Raw genomic sequence first — 15,909 nt, 5'->3', positions numbered from 1 at the left:
GGTCTCTGGAGTTTTGACACAGGAAATTGTTTGCTAGCTACAGTTTGCAGTTATGTGTATGCTCATTTAAAAGGACAGTTCACTCACAAATTAAAATTCCTCCATCATGATGTTCCAAGCTTGAATGATTTCATTCCTTCCTTCCATGGAGCACAAAAAAGGTTTTTAAGAATGTCCTTGCTGCTCAATTCCATACAAAGAAAGTGGCTGGTGACCAGGGGCTGTCAAGGTCCAAAAAGGACAAAAATTGCATGATAAAAAAAAATATAGTCCTATACACCTGATGCATTACATTCCAAGTCTTTGTGTGAGGAACAGACTGAAATGTGAGTTATTCATCAGAAATAAGAGCAGCTTGAACATTTAGCTATAAATAACACCTTTTGAAATCATAGAGGTTCAGTTAGGGTAAGAGAGTAAGTAAATGATATAATGAAAAGACTTAATTTTTGGGTGAAATGTCACTTTAAGAAAAAAAGAAAAGAAAAAGAGCTTTCTGTTTGCATAGCTTCTAGAGCTGTGTTCGATTTAAGAAGTAAACTGCTTGAATTAACGCCTGAATTAAAATTAATAAAGATTGTTGAAAGTGTCTAATTAAGAGTCTAACAAGCTGAACTCATCAGGAGCTGGGTCATTTGAGCCATGGGGACTCAGCCTGCTATTAAGACTAGTAATTAACATTTTTTAAGTTGCATGTAGCAATTGTCACAGTACCAGCATATCCTTCTGGTTTATTCTGTGTGTCTGTATTTTCTTTCCCTCATGTTTCCCAACAGCTGCTATTTTGCCGTGATTAGTATTGCCATGGCAATGCTAGTCAAGCTGGTCCTTTGCTAATCAGCGGCAGCAATGTGTCATTTTCCCTTCTGCCTACTTATACGTCCTAGTGTGTCATGTTCGTTGCTTGATGTGTTTGAGTGTCAGCTCGCTCAACTACTCTCTTCTGTTTACTGCGATTTTGCTCTCTGTGTGTTAGTACAGCTCCAGTCAGTTGGTTGTCTCCACTGCTTCAGAATTACCTCTGCTTAAGCTGTAGCCAACCACTCCACCAGCCTGTTCCCTCACCTGGGGTGTTCCCTCACTGAATTCCCTCTCGATCTAATCTCCACTGTATTCAGTTTTTGTGTTTCTGCTTGTCAATAAAGCATTGTAAACTGTTTCTCTGCATCTTGGGTCCTTCCTAGAGCTCCGATGACAGCAATAACACTGCTTCACCAGAGTGATGGCAACAGGGCAACAAACTCTGAATTAACAATGGCAATTCTCGGAACACTATTGGAACACTATTGGATAAATATTTCCTTTTGATAAATCATTCAGCATGCTCAGGAAACAAGGATTTGATTAGCCAGAGTCTTTAACCTGTAAGCTGTTCCTTAAATGTGATTCATGAAATAACATCCCTAATTAAAAAGGGATTCTGACATTGCATGTTAATGAATGCAAAGTAAATGCACACCAGCTGATAGTGTGAGCCTTGAGCAAACAGATAATTAATCTCCCAGGAACCCAAGAGCACAGGTTTGTGTGTTAGGTAACATGAAATTGAAAAGGTGTCAACAGCACACAGAACATGAAATATTTGTAATTACTTTGAATATCAAGTTGCATGCATGTTTCCAGTTTTGCTTCTAAATGTGGCTGATTTCTCTTAATCTAAATATGTTGTCTTTTGCTTTTTTTAACATCCACCTATGTTAGGTTTCTTGATATTTCAATCAAATTCACTGCAATTATGTAATTCATTGCACACCAAGAACTTGAATCCAATCTATAATGCAAGCAAATGATGCGGCTTCATTGATTACACACAAATAATTGATGAATAAGAGAATTCAGGTCATTGTGTTTTGAGTCATGGGCTGTCACCTGTGATCAAGGTACAATTTGGCTCATGGAAGAAGAGGTCCATGCTGAAAATTTTGGGTGTGAAAACCAATTGGAATGTGAAAATGTGTTCATCTTCATTTTGCTGGACAATTAAAAAATGTAAGCAATTTTTTCAGTCTCAGTATTGTGTGGTTACTGTATTTTGCCTTTGTAGGCAGTATTTGTTTTTTACTTTGTGACAAAAACAGTTGGCACTAACAAAAAAGTGCCCAAATATACCATAGTAATATAGTGTTGTTTTTTTGTTTTTTGTTTTTAAACATGGTAGTATGATATTATTCTTGGTGTGGTATTATTTTGCCACCTTTACACCACCACGCCAATTGTTACCATAGCTGAATCGTGCTGCTCAGTAAAGATACAGGCTCGTTAGCATTATTTCAGTTAAATTTTTCTATTGTGATGTTGCAAAATCAGGATTAGAATGGTCTATCTTGGGAAATGACAAATTGTAAGTTGCCACATAACTAAAGAGCATGGTTCCCTATCTGTCACTCACTCGATGTTGTGTCTATGTAGTGACACTAGGGGTAGCTCTTGAGAGCCCGAGACACCTCTGATCTTTGATAAAAGGCCAATGAGAATTGGTGAGTGGTATTTGCATGCCACTCCCCCGGATATACAGGTATAAAGGAGGGGACGTGCATAACGCTCATTCAGATTTTCTCTTCAGCCGACGTGCATACCGCTCATTCATATTTTCTCTTCGAGCCGAGTGGTCGCTTTTTCATTGAGAAATAAGCGAGCTGAATTCCCACTGTTTCCATTCACCTCTGCTGGATCCTTACGGCACATTACAGTGGCTTTCTCCTCTCTCTGCACAGGTGCACTGCAGAGATTGCCCCTGGGCGCTTCAGCAGATAACTTAGAGTGTATAAAGAGCGGCACACATCGGACCGTCTTTATAAAGACAAGTCTTTTAAAAGATGCCCTTCCGGATGTGTGTTACTCCTGGATGTGGCCGATATCTCTTGCCTTCATATGGCCACGATCACTGTCTTTCGTGCCTGGGCGCTGCCCACGCGGAGACATCTTTCGTGGATGCGTCATGTCCTCATTGCGAGGACATGACCATGGCAACATTGCGGTCGCAGCTCGCTTTCATAAGAAAGCAAGCCACTCCAGCGGCTCCCTGCCTAGGTCCTTCTACCCACGGGTATGAGGTCAACGCGGAAAGCACTGGGGGCGATATGGGGACCACAATGGGACCACCTCTGCCAGGTAGTGCCAAAGCCTCACTTATCACCGCCACAGGGCTCAAGCCCCGTCAATGTGGCCTCCCTGGCTCCACCCCGCCGTGAGGCCCCACCCGCCGGTAGGTCCGATGAGATTGTACCCTTGGTCCCCCTCACCCAGAGCTTGGACTCTCCAATCCATCGTGGTGGCTGACCCGGACCGTCCGACTTTATCCAATTATTGTTAATTTACACTTTACAAATTAATTCCATTATTCAATTTATCTGACTCCAATTTTATATTAATCTGACTCCAATTTTAAGTTGAACTCTAATTTAGATAAAGGCTCTAATTACTTTCTGATCATTATTTTATTTTAATCTTTTAAGTTGATTACTCTGAATACTCTTCTATAAATTTTTCTTTTGATCAGTTTATAATGAGATTCAAACTGATAGTCAATAAGTGGCTTCCTCCCACATTAAAGCTTCAGTTATGAAGTTAAAATGGTATTCTCCAGCTCGGTTCTTCCAGAGAAGTTTCTCCTATTTTAAAGACCCAGTATTGATATATATGATTTCGGAGGAATACAGAATAAATCAAAAAGTAAAAAAAAAATTGCCAGGTAGGATTTAAAGCATAAATTACAGATATTCAAATCAAAGCAATTTCACAAATGATCAGAATAAACAAACATTCCTAAAAATAAGAAACAATTCAAAGAACATACCTGGCATTTGAGAAAACTCATGTAATTGCAAAGCATGGGAGATCTGAATGCAGATTCCTATTATTAAAGTTACAGACATTAAGGTGTGGGATCATATGATTAGAGAGAACACCGAGCTCTGGGCCAGCTTTACTTAAATATCCAGACAGAATACACATTGTGTACCAAATGGTATTATCCATTGAACAATGAGAATTTGGGTGAATGGGTTCTTGGCTTAAACTTTTTAACATACAGGCAAGGAGGGGGATAGACCTCCAGAATTATTCAGTATTTGGCAAAGACCTTATAACTTTGTTGTCATTACGTTTTACAAACCTGGAAAAAAACACTATACCAGTCCCCCAGAGAACTCTTAAATGAAATCAAACATCCTAATTACATTATTTGTTTTCATAGTTTTTCTTTATTACATTTTCACAAATACATCTTGTGTGTGCCTTATGGGAAACCAGGGGGAGAGAGAACAGCTGGAGTTTGTGGGGGCAGAATGTGGATGGCAGGATGCCTCAGGAGGACAATGTTTGTTAAGCTGGGTTTTTCGCAAAGTGATGCCTTTTGATTTCTGTCTAATTTGTGAGAGAGTTTGAGTGTTGTTTATCCCAGAAGTCTTGTTTTTCCATGGGGGCATGTGCTGGGTTGGCACGTAGCCTTACAGCGCATTCTAGCGAGCATCCGACATCAAGATTGGTTTGCAGCTGTAGACCTGAAGGATGCGAACTTCCACCTCTTCATTTTACCTCGACACAGACCCTTCCTGCAGTTTGCATTCGAGGGCCGGGCGTACCAGTGCAAAGTCCTCCCTTTCAGCCTGTCCTTGTCACCTCATGTCTTCACGAAGGTCGCAGAGGCCGCCCTTGCCCCATTAAGGTAAGTGGGCATTCACATTCTCAACTACCTTGACGACTGTCTAATCATAGACAAGTTGTGTGCACACAGGGACCTGGTGCTCTCGCACCTCAGCCGGCTAGGGCTTTGGGTCAACTGGGAAATGAGCAAGCTCCATCCGGTTCAGAGCATCTCTTTCTCGGTCTGGAGTTGGACTCAGTCTGAAAATATTACAGAGGCTATTGGGGCATATGGCATCCTCGGCAGTGGCCACACCTCTCGGGTTGATGCATATGAGACGGCTCCAGCACTGGCTCCGGACACGAGTCCCGAGATGGGCATGGCCCCGCGGGCCACATCGCGTGGCCATCACGCTGATCTGTTGCCGCCTTTTCAGCCCTTGGAACGACCTCACATTTCTATGGGCAGGTATTCCCCGAATATAGGTCTTCAGGCGCATCGTGGTTACGACCGATGCCTCCAACACAGGCTGGGGCACTGTATGCAATGGGCATGCAGCTGCCAGCTCCTGGATGGGCCCACAGCTGCATTGGCACATCAAACTGCCTTGAGTTGTTGGCAATACTGCTTTCCCTGCAGAGGTTACGGCCGTTGAACCAGGGCAAGCACGTGTTGTCGAACAGACAACACAGCCTCGGGAGCATATATCAACCACCAAGGCGGTTTACACTCCCCTCGCATGTCATAACTCGCCCGCCGTCACCTCCTCTGGAGTCAGCAGCACCTCAAGTCACTGCGAGCCACTCCACATCTTGGGTGAACTCAACACCACAGTGGACGCGTTGTCACGGCAGGTCACAGACATGCATTCCCGCAGTGAAGGTAAAGGAGGACGGGGAGTAGGTCGTCCGTGTAGCAACCTACTGGCCAACCCGGACTTGGTTTTCGGACCCACGCTCCTCGCGTCAGCCCCTCCCTGGCAAAATCCCCTGAGGAAGCACCTTCTCTCTCAGGGATGGGGCACCATCTGGCCCCCGTGACCAGACCTCAGGAACCTCCATGACTGGCCCCTGGAAGAGACGCAGAAGACCTCAGTGTCAAACCACCTGCCGTAGTAGACATGTTCAGTGATGGCCCCCTCTAACACGAGGTATGCTTTGAAGTGGCATCTGTTTGCTAAGTTATGTTCTTCTCAGAACGCGAAGACCCCCAGAGGTGTGCAATCGGCTTAGTGTTTTCCTTTCTGCTGGAGAGGTTGGAGGTGTATGTAGCCACTAGAGCAGCACACAACAACACAGTGGGCAGTAATTCCTTAGGAAAACACAAACTGAGCATCAGGTTCCTGAGAGGGGCATGAGGTTGAATTCCTCCAGACCACACCTTTTTCCCTTATGGGACCTCTCTGTAGTCCTGCGAGGCCTACGAGGGGCTCACTTTGAACCCTTAGAGTTAGCGAAGCTCTGAAGAATCTCTAAAGCATTCTCTGTCAGCGAAACTTGCCTGGAGTTCAGTCCAGGCTACTCTCACGTGATCCTGAGACCCCGACCAGACTATGATCCCAAGGTTCCCTCAACCCCATTCAGGGATCAAGTGGTGAACATGCAAGTGCTACCCCATGAGGAGGCAGACCCAACCTTAGTGTTGCTGTATCCAATGCATGCTTTATGCATCTATTTGTATCACATGCAGAGCTTTAGAGTTTCTGAGCAGTTCTCGGTCTGCTTTGGTGGACTGTGGTAAGGACGTGCTGTCTCCAAGCAAGGGGTTGCCCACTGGTCATTAATGCCATAGCCAGCACCCCTGGCAGGGCTATGAGCCCATTCTACCAGGAGTGTGGCGGCATCCTGGGCTCTGACCAGTGGCGCCAGTCTAACAGACATTTGCAGAGCACGGGCTGGGCTGCACCTTTGAGAGATTCTACAATCTCCGGGTCGAGACAGTTTTGTCTCGTGTCTTAGCAGGAATGAACAGGTAAGTCTGTGTCAGCTGGCCAGGTATATCGCTTGCGCTTAGCACCTTTCACTCCATTGAGCTTAAGATGTGCGTTGTTGATTCCCAGCAGTGTTCACAAATGTGTTCCCTGGTTGAGGTCCTCCTAGTCCTGTGGCAGGCGAGTTTGCAGAGAAACTGCTAACACAGTACTTGTTCTAACTAAGCCCCGTACTGGGACAAGTGCTCCGGATGTGCTGGTTGCGACATATATTCTGCTGAAAAAAGTTTCCTTGTTGGCAAACTGCATCTTCCTTGGACAGAGGCCCCTCTGCCCCAGTCACCATGCTCATATTGCCCAAGTTAGCACAAGTACTGGGCTGGCAGCAACGCGGACTTACCTGTTGGTTCCTGTTAGTGAATTCTCTCTTTTTCTGGGAAGAAAAAGAAAAAAAGAGAGAAAAGAGGCATGACTGGCTAGCATGTCCCTATCCTTTGGATAGTTGACATGTCCCCAAAGGGCTGTTCGGCACTAATACTAGTGTCAAGGGAGGTTACATGCCGGCCCGGTGCGCTGGATATGTGTCACACAATAGTCTGCCCGTCTTGCAATGCCGATCCACGTAACACAGTTCAGCTAGTTGTGGCATTTTTGTAGGGAACCCCTAGTGTCACTACATCGACACAACATCGAGTGAGTGACAGATAGGGAACATCCTGGTTACTAACGTAACCTCCATTCCCTGATGGAGAGAACGAGAAGTTGTATCCCTCCTGCCACAACGCTGAACTACCCACAGAAATGGCCGGTACTTTATTCTCGGCTTCTCAGCACAAAACCCGAATGAGCGGTATGCACGTCCCCTCCTTTATACCCGTATGTCCAGGGGAGTGGCATGTAAATACCACTTGCCAATTCTCATTGGCCTTTTATCAAAGATCAGAGGTGTCTCGGGCTCTCAAGAGCAACCCCTAGTGTCACTACATCAACACAACGTCTCGCTCCCTCCATCAGAAACGGAGGTTATGGAAGTAACTAGGACATTCTCTGTCCTGAGTACAGTTAAGGCCCCGGCAACATCAAGAGCCAAAAAGAAGTTCAAAACTGCTGAGCAACAACATACTCTTTGCAAACATACAGTCACTGGCCACGCTGCTGGGGGGAGGCATTTAGAATTACTTTTAAATATGAGGACACAAAAGACCATTTTAACTACTCGATGACTATCAAAAGTAATATGAATGCAGTAAATTAAGTGTCATTTGTAATGTTTACCAATAAAACAATTGTCTTGTTAATGGTAAAAATGCAGATAGAAGAATGATGATAGGTAGACCTTACTTTGGGTAGATGTGTGAATGACTTTCGGCTGCAGACTAATTAAACAAACAAAAAAACGAAAAAGCATAACATGTTCTTGGACAATGTCTCTACTCGAACAATTGTGCAGATGTAGGTAAATTTGCACTAGCACGCTAATAACTCTGCACGCTGGTGTGCTCATGCTGAATGATCTAACTGACTGCATGATAATTAGTTGTCTGCCTCAAAGCAGGTGGAGCTCTAGGTCACATCTAATGATGATTGGAAAAATGGCAGTAAGAAGGTGTTACAAATTACCGAAACAAACTAAAAAACACCTTTTTGGCAAAATTTTGTTCTTAATGCCGTTACACCCATTTGTTCTTCGATTTCATAGGAACTATGCCTTTTAGCTATCTAAGAAACGTGGCATGGGAACAGTTTCTAACCAAATGCTACTGGAACCGTTACTCACCGAGCTAAGAACTGTTCAGCCCTATGGTGGAAGAGCTGTTTTTAAAGAACAAGAATTATTAAGTAGTTTGTTATATTAAAGCACCATGCTATGACCATTTGACTTCATCACAACCATTGACTACAACCACGGAACAATAACCCCATGTAAGATATGGATATGTAGAGGCATGCCTGGGGCCCACCTATACAATTTTGTCCACCCAGGTCATATAATTACATATTGTGGCTTACCTTTACTGCCACAGGTGTGTGAACACTCCGACCATGGCGTCCAATCAGAGAGGATGCAGTTAAAGGGGCAGTCCACCACGCAGTTCATCGCCAGTGTCCATGGCTGAGGCAGGTCCAGCTAAAACAGCAGGACAACCATTAACCCTACACCCACCACCACACACAATCACTGTCTGATGAACCAGTCATGAGCCAATGAGGGGCTATTACGGTAAGAGCTTCAATGAGAAAATCATTTTGTGGATATGGACTTGTAGTGAGTTAATAGACAGTCATGGCTGATTTACAGTGCATGCAGTTGAAAGACATTAAACATTCCCACAGTGCTTAATTCTTCCACAAAGAACACTTATACAGAGAGGGTGGCAGGAAATGAAGGTTAGACAGAGGTTTAGGAAAGGTTACCTCCTTGCAGACTATCAAATCTACCACTTTGCTGTCACTACGAATGCAATCTAAGAGCCGTATCCTCGTGCCCTGGCCACAGATGGCATGTTCGCTCAGCTGACAGGTGCTCCAGTCTGACCCATAACCAAAGGATATAGACACACACACATACTAGGTAAATTAGACAAAGTTTATTTCAAATATCATTCACGATGTCCTTGCTGTGACACATAATTTCAAATTTGTCTATTCATGACTCAACGTTTATGTTTCTGTACAATTCAAACAATTTTCAGACATAATAGGAAGATTTATTCTAGAATACATCAAATTATTAAGACAAATAAGTTTAAGTAAATTTACAGTGTAAAATGCTCGAGGGACATTGCGCTTGCAATATTAAAACGAGAAGCTCTCGATTGTAACATTATATCCTGTCCATTGCGGTGTTCAGAGTAATTTTGCATGCTCATAGCCTAGTGTGAATGCAGCTAAAAATTACATTGGAAGATGATTGGTTTGTAATGGTTGTCTGAAGGAATAGATGCATATTCAGGATTGGGGGGTTCAAAAATAATAATCTAATAATCAGCCATTGAAAAACCCATATTGGTTGGGTAATAATCTGAATTTTGGAAAGGATGTGTCCCCCTCAATGTCTATGGTGATTTTGGTCCTGCGCAATTTTGCCATAATGGCTCGCTTCATATTGTAAAATGTATTATCGACCCACAGTGCATACGTTTTGTAAAAGCATGCAAATTGGGACTCAGCCAATGTCTGGCAAACTGGCCTCCAAAGTAGAAAAGTAATATGCATTGAGTTCTAAAGGCAGGAATTAGGCTCTCTTTATGATAGTAATCTGGCTTTATGTCAGTCTAATGGCTTAGAGGAACAGTATCAGTATTGATATGATCAGTGATTTCATGGACTGTGCAGTAAAATGCATCTCACTCATACCACCAAGCCCATTTTCTTCATTAGAGTCTTTCTGAAGAATTAGTATCTACAGGAATTAAATATATCCCTACTTTATAGGATACTTCACATAGTGCGATGCCCTGATGAAGTCAATGTGGGCAGCTTGGAGTGGCTGAATGCAATCGGGCAATTTAAAGCAGAGAGCTAATGGTATGTTAGGAGTTCAAAAGTTCACATTTTCAAAGGATGTTTAGAATAGTGGTGTGGTAGAGTAGTCTGAAGGAGAGAAGAGGCTGTGGCTCATGAATATTAATTAGGTGATGTATTGTTGCATGGTAGTCCTAACTGATTTGCTGTCAGGCAGGAAAGTGGGCACTGGCCATAGGATTTCTGTTTACTGCTTACGCTTTTGCAACTGGTTAGCAGATGTTTATACATGTATTTGGTCTTAAAGTTGTGTTTCGTGAACATTTGTTTTCTTTGCACCCCAGCAAAGCAGAAAACATTTTGGAACCCAGACAACTTTACAATATTATTGTAAAGTTGTTAAAGTTATTATAATAATAATAATTATTATTATTACTACTACTACTAATATATATTTGCAATTGTTTTTTTTTTTTACAATAATAATATTTGTTATAGTTGTCATTTAAGAACCAGAGATGCTTTTATTTTGGTAGATTCTTTAAAACGATCAGAACTTTTGGGCATATACAGTACATCTGAGAAGGAGTTAGTGTGGAGGGCTCACATAATGTGCATCACTCTGAGAGCTCTTAACTGTAATGACCATGACCACATGGTATCGTAATTGGATTGAGTTCGTCGTACCGATACCCAATCCATGTAAAAACATCAGTATCAAATCCGACACCGTTCCATGTATCGGATCGGTGAATACCTAGTTTTAAGATTACATTCATAACTATATGTGTGATACGCCTAGTGTAAATGCACCTTTGAGGTGGACCTGTCATGTAACCATGGAGCAAATTATGGGGGGTCTAGGGGGGACCCCTTTGAAAGCTAATTTGCACATTCTCGGGAGTTCTCATTTGAAATTATGTGACTAATTAAATATTTGTGTAACACAGTTATGTTTTAATGCTGTAGTAATGCAATTACACTCACCTAAAGGATTATTAGGAACACCTGTTCAATTTCTCATTAATGCAATTATCTAATCAACCAATCACATGGCAGTTGCTTCAATGCATTTAGGGGTGTGGTCCTGGTCAAGACAATCTCCTGAACTCCAAACTGAATGTCAGAATGGGAAAGAAAGGTGATTCAAGCAATTTTGAGCGTGGCATGTTTGTTGGTGCCAGACGGGCCGGTCTGAGTATTTCACAATCTGCTCAGTTACTGGGATTTTCACGCACAACCATTTCTAGGGTTTACAAAGAATGGTGTGAAAAGGGAAAAACATCCAGTATGCGGCAGTCCTGTGGGCGAAAATGCCTTGTTGATGCTAGAGGTCAGAGGAGAATGGGCCGACTGATTCAAGCTTATAGAAGAGCAACTTTGCCTGAAATAACCACTCGTTACAACCGAGGTATGCAGCAAAGCATTTGTGAAGCCACAACACGCACAACCTTGAGGCGGATGGGCTACAACAGCAGAGGACCCCACCGGGCATCACTCATCTCCGCTACAAATAGGAAAAAGAGGCTACAATTTGCAAGAGCTCACCAAAATTGGATAGTTGAAGACTGGAAAAATGTTGCCTGGTCTGATGAGTCTCGATTTCTGTTGAGACATTCAGATGGTAGAGTCAGAATTTGGTGTAAACAGAATGAGAACATGGATCCATCATGCCTTGTTACCACTGTGCAGGCTGGTGGTGGTGGTGTAATGGTGTGGGGGATGTTTTCTTGGCACACTTTAGGCCCCTTAGTGCCAATTGGGCATCGTTTAAATGCCACGGCCTACCTGAGCATTGTTTCTGACCATGTCCATCCCTTTATGGCCACCATGTACCCATCCTCTGATGGCTACTTCCAGCAGGATAATGCACCATGTCACAAAGCTCGAATCATTTCAAATTGGTTTCTTGAACATGGCAATGAGTTCACTGTACTAAAATGGCCCCCACAGTCACCAGATCTCAACCCAATAGAGCATCTTTGGGATGTGGTGGAACGGGAGCTTCATGCCCTGGATGTGCATCCCACAAATCTCCATCAACTGCAAGATGCTATCCTATCAATATGGGCCAACATTTCTAAAGAATGCTTTCAGCACCTTGTTGAATCAATGCCACGTAGAATTAAGGCAGTTCTGAAGGCGAAAGGGGGTCAAACACAGTATTAGTATGGTGTTCCTAATAATCCTTTAAGTGAGTGTATTCAATTTCTTGCATGTGATTTTCTAAAAACTTAATGGAATCGGAGGGGACAGAAATATCGGCACAGCTCCCTCCATCTCCCTCAGTCTCTTTCTTGCTATACATACTGTATATATAGATAGATACATATCTAGTAGACATTATATATGCTTGTGTTATTTGTTACTGTAAATGCAGTTTTGTTTCAAGCAGAATGAGAGCAACCCACTGGAGACATTGTAGTGATAATTGAAGCAGGTGCTGTTGAGGACACAAGACTCTGTCTGGTTACTCTCGGGACACTCTCTATCGGCCACTGGGGGGCGCAGCATGTGTCTCGTCCTAATCCTCATTGTGCTTTCGTCACATGGCTACAAATAAATAGAGATATGAAAAGAAAACAAACTCTTTGTGATTCAATTAAAACGTCTGTTTTAATAAGTCTAAGTCCCCATGAAATGGGGGTTTTGTTGCATTTAGTCCACGTCTATTAGCTATAAAGACATCTATGTGCTAGTGTGCCCCTAAATGTTTACAAAAGTATATGCATTATTGATGACTGCACTTTGTATGTTGCACTACCAAGATTTTTCTGCTCTCTACGTAGAATGACAATGTTTCATCCCCCCTTACCACCTGCAAACGACTAGCAAATAGTTTCCCGGCTATGTAACAAAAGCCATCTAATTACAATAAAATGGATAAACCTTCCAGTTACAATAGGCCATACATCAACACAGAACAGAAAACTCTGCTCATGAAGCGATTTCGCATGGTCTTTAAAAAACACAGCAGTCAGACAGCCACACAGTCTTGGCAGAGCTAAGTACACAGTTTGAATCTGTTCAGCTGCAGGCAGCAACTAATCTGCATCTCCATCACTTTCAGACACTAATGAGACCCTTTAAACAGCTAGCTGGCCACGTCCATGTACCTCAGTATTGGGAGGACCAATCATTAGCAGGAGCTCTATTCAGCTAGAGCCATTTATCTGTGCACCCAGGTTTTTGGGAACATTTGATAATTATGAATAACTGAGACAAATTAACCAAGCTCAATCACTGAACACTGGTGTTTGACATGTGCACTGCACTGGCTGATCACTTTAACCAAAGCAAAGAGAACAAACATTGCTTGGAACTGAGACTGAGCAAGGTGGAATTGCAATCTAATGTGATTAGCGTAGAGGCCAAATAAAAGTGAAATGGGTTGGCAGTCTTGAGCAGGTTGGGCCGAGCCAGGAAAACTCACCCAGTTTGTTTCTGATTAGCTGAAAGTGAACTGAGGAGCTGTTTGCACTTCAATGAGTAGGCATCCCTATGGCAAATTGTATCTAGGGTAAGTATTTCTGCACAACAATAATTAGAATAACAAATGCTTCATTACTACTAGAGTTTCAACTGCATACTGATTTCAGTTGTCTTTTATTCACCATTTTAAATTTTGCCTCAGGAAATCCTGAGAACAGTATCAAGATTTGATTTGGGAGGCAATGTTAATGTGAAATATTCAAATGGATGCAAAACACCTCAACATTGTCTGATGTCACGGCCAGGACCGATAAATTATCCAGCAAAAAATAGGCATTCTGTAAAATAAATTCTGTTTTCATTCACAGACAAACATTTAACGGCAGCAGGAATTATATGCCAACAAATCCTCTAGAGGAATGTTTTTAACGGATCGTAAACAAGACTGCATAATTATCATCTACAAAAGCAAAAGATAAAGATCATGTCAACACAGCAATATTGCAAAGGAAAACAGCTCACACTAGCTTGCATTTCCAGGCTGGTTTATGCTGGATATTGCTAGTTGTTTCCAGCACTTCAGGTACCTAAGGTTCGGTCACATTATGCCAATTTACTGACAAGTGCCATCTCCTATCAGACATGTAGGCATCAGTTCCAGCTCTAGTGTGATTACCTTCCCCTGTGGTGTGACTGGAAGTGCGTTGCATCAGCAGCATGGGAGACTAAGGTTTGGATACCCCATTGAAACCAGGAATAATCATGTTTGTATAATCAGTGATGAGTGCGATTCGGAGGTGCCATTTCCCCCTCTAACATTACATTTGGTTAGGTTTGGGATTTGGGTTGGGGGTGTTTCCCATACGCCCAACACTTAACGCTTTGGCCACTGGGGGCATTGTTTAGAATGTCACTGTGTTCATCGGTCTGGATATTCAGCAAAACTAATTTGGTGAAGCTGGTTGACCAAGGAAGTCTCTGTTAAGTAGCACATTAAATATTCTGTGTTGTTGTATTTCCTATTGAAGTTTGGGCAGGACATTTAGAAGGGCTCATTAGTTTTTTTAAATAGCCATTAAGCATTATTTTTGTCACAGCCATGATTTGCTACTTGTTAATATGTTGCAGGTGGTATTAGGGATATTAGTGCATAGTGATTGATGATTGGACAAAAATCTGTGTAGTGCAAGATGAGACATCAATATTTAGGTCTATTTACCAGGAAGATAAATATTGTACATTTTAAATGCATGAATCTGCTAAAAGTAAATTTTTTCCATTTTTAGAAGCACACTAGCAAATAGATGCCATCAAAGTTAATAGACACAGATTTTGTGGAGACACCGCACTGCTATATCCAATACTGGGGACCTGTGTCCAAAACATATGCTGGTGACTAACTGTACTGGTCTTTTCAGCAAGGTAGCCTCACGATATTGTGAATTTTTAGATTGTGCCTACAGGATACAGCATAAGATAAAAAGATTCCTTACCATTGGACAAGTGCTCCATTGGCTCCATTGGGACATCACACAGTCATTAGGGCATGGCAGGAAGCAGGTCTGTGCTTGGGGAGGGATTTCGTCCTGGTCACAGAGGGTCTCATTCACACTGCTCATCTGAGCCCCACCACCACGCCTCACACACCTGTCACAGAGACAGAGAAACAGAATTAGGGTGGCAGATTGGAGCGGGTCATGCCCCCTAAGAAAATCATCGGTGATGAGGTTTCTCAGTAAGAACATGTCCTTGCTCACCATATCTTGCGGCTTTGTATGCCTTCTCCACAGGCTGGCAGTTCATCCACTGTGTTGATGGTGCAGACTGACCAGGGGTCTGTGACCCATTCATACTGACCACACTCACTGTGACAGGGTACAGCCTCATACACCTACACACACAGAGACACAGCTATAATGAAATATTTACAGTAAAACAAAATTAATTAAAATATAATCAAGTGTGCATGATTTATTTGAAGCATGATAGAGGTTAACTTGAACTAGACAAGATGCAGTTTTATTAAAAAAAATACTTTAGAAATATATTTAAAACATATATTAAAGATATATTATACATTATAATTATATATGATATATTTAGAAATATTAAAGAGCTCTTTTTAATCGTGTTGCTCATTTGCAGAGTATTTAACGTCTAAGTTCAAAGCAAGCAATGCAATATACAATGAATCCAAATATTTACAAAGTGCTTTTCACTCTTGTTCTACAGCTTCTTTTCAAGTGTCAGGTGATGTTTCTTCAGTATTAATTTTCGTGTGCTGCGCAAACAGAGCAAGAACATAAAGGCATTCAGATGGTTTAAAACTTGCGCATTAGGATCAGTTGTCATTACAGATAGGACGAAAGACTAATCTAAGTGGCTCTGATTGGCCATTGCCATTTCATTGCTCAGTGGACATGTTATTGATTGGTTTAGAATACTCAACCGCTGCAAACACATGTTGTAAATAGAAAACATTGACGCAACAGGAGCA

The 15,909-nt window shown here is 42.3% G+C and overlaps 1 protein-coding gene across 1 annotated transcript in view; it reads right to left on the bottom strand.

The window, feature by feature from the left end:
* Window positions 1–15,909, bottom strand: part of LOC127658855 (thrombospondin type-1 domain-containing protein 7B-like) — a 367,438-nt gene that overhangs the window by 37,297 nt on the left and 314,232 nt on the right. The window contains exons 18-22 of the mRNA XM_052148387.1: window positions 15,170–15,303; window positions 14,906–15,059; window positions 12,392–12,533; window positions 8,931–9,046; window positions 8,526–8,643 (exon numbers count right to left, since the gene is read on the bottom strand). Coding sequence (XP_052004347.1) covers window positions 8,526–8,643; window positions 8,931–9,046; window positions 12,392–12,533; window positions 14,906–15,059; window positions 15,170–15,303 — 664 coding nt within the window. The remainder of the gene's footprint in view (window positions 1–8,525; window positions 8,644–8,930; window positions 9,047–12,391; window positions 12,534–14,905; window positions 15,060–15,169; window positions 15,304–15,909) is intronic.

Source organism: Xyrauchen texanus, chromosome 18 (assembly GCF_025860055.1).
Source record: "Xyrauchen texanus isolate HMW12.3.18 chromosome 18, RBS_HiC_50CHRs, whole genome shotgun sequence".
Lineage (NCBI taxonomy): Eukaryota > Metazoa > Chordata > Actinopteri > Cypriniformes > Catostomidae > Xyrauchen > Xyrauchen texanus.
Note: the sequence above shows the minus strand (reverse complement) of the source record. Positions and strands in the feature narration are given on the sequence as shown.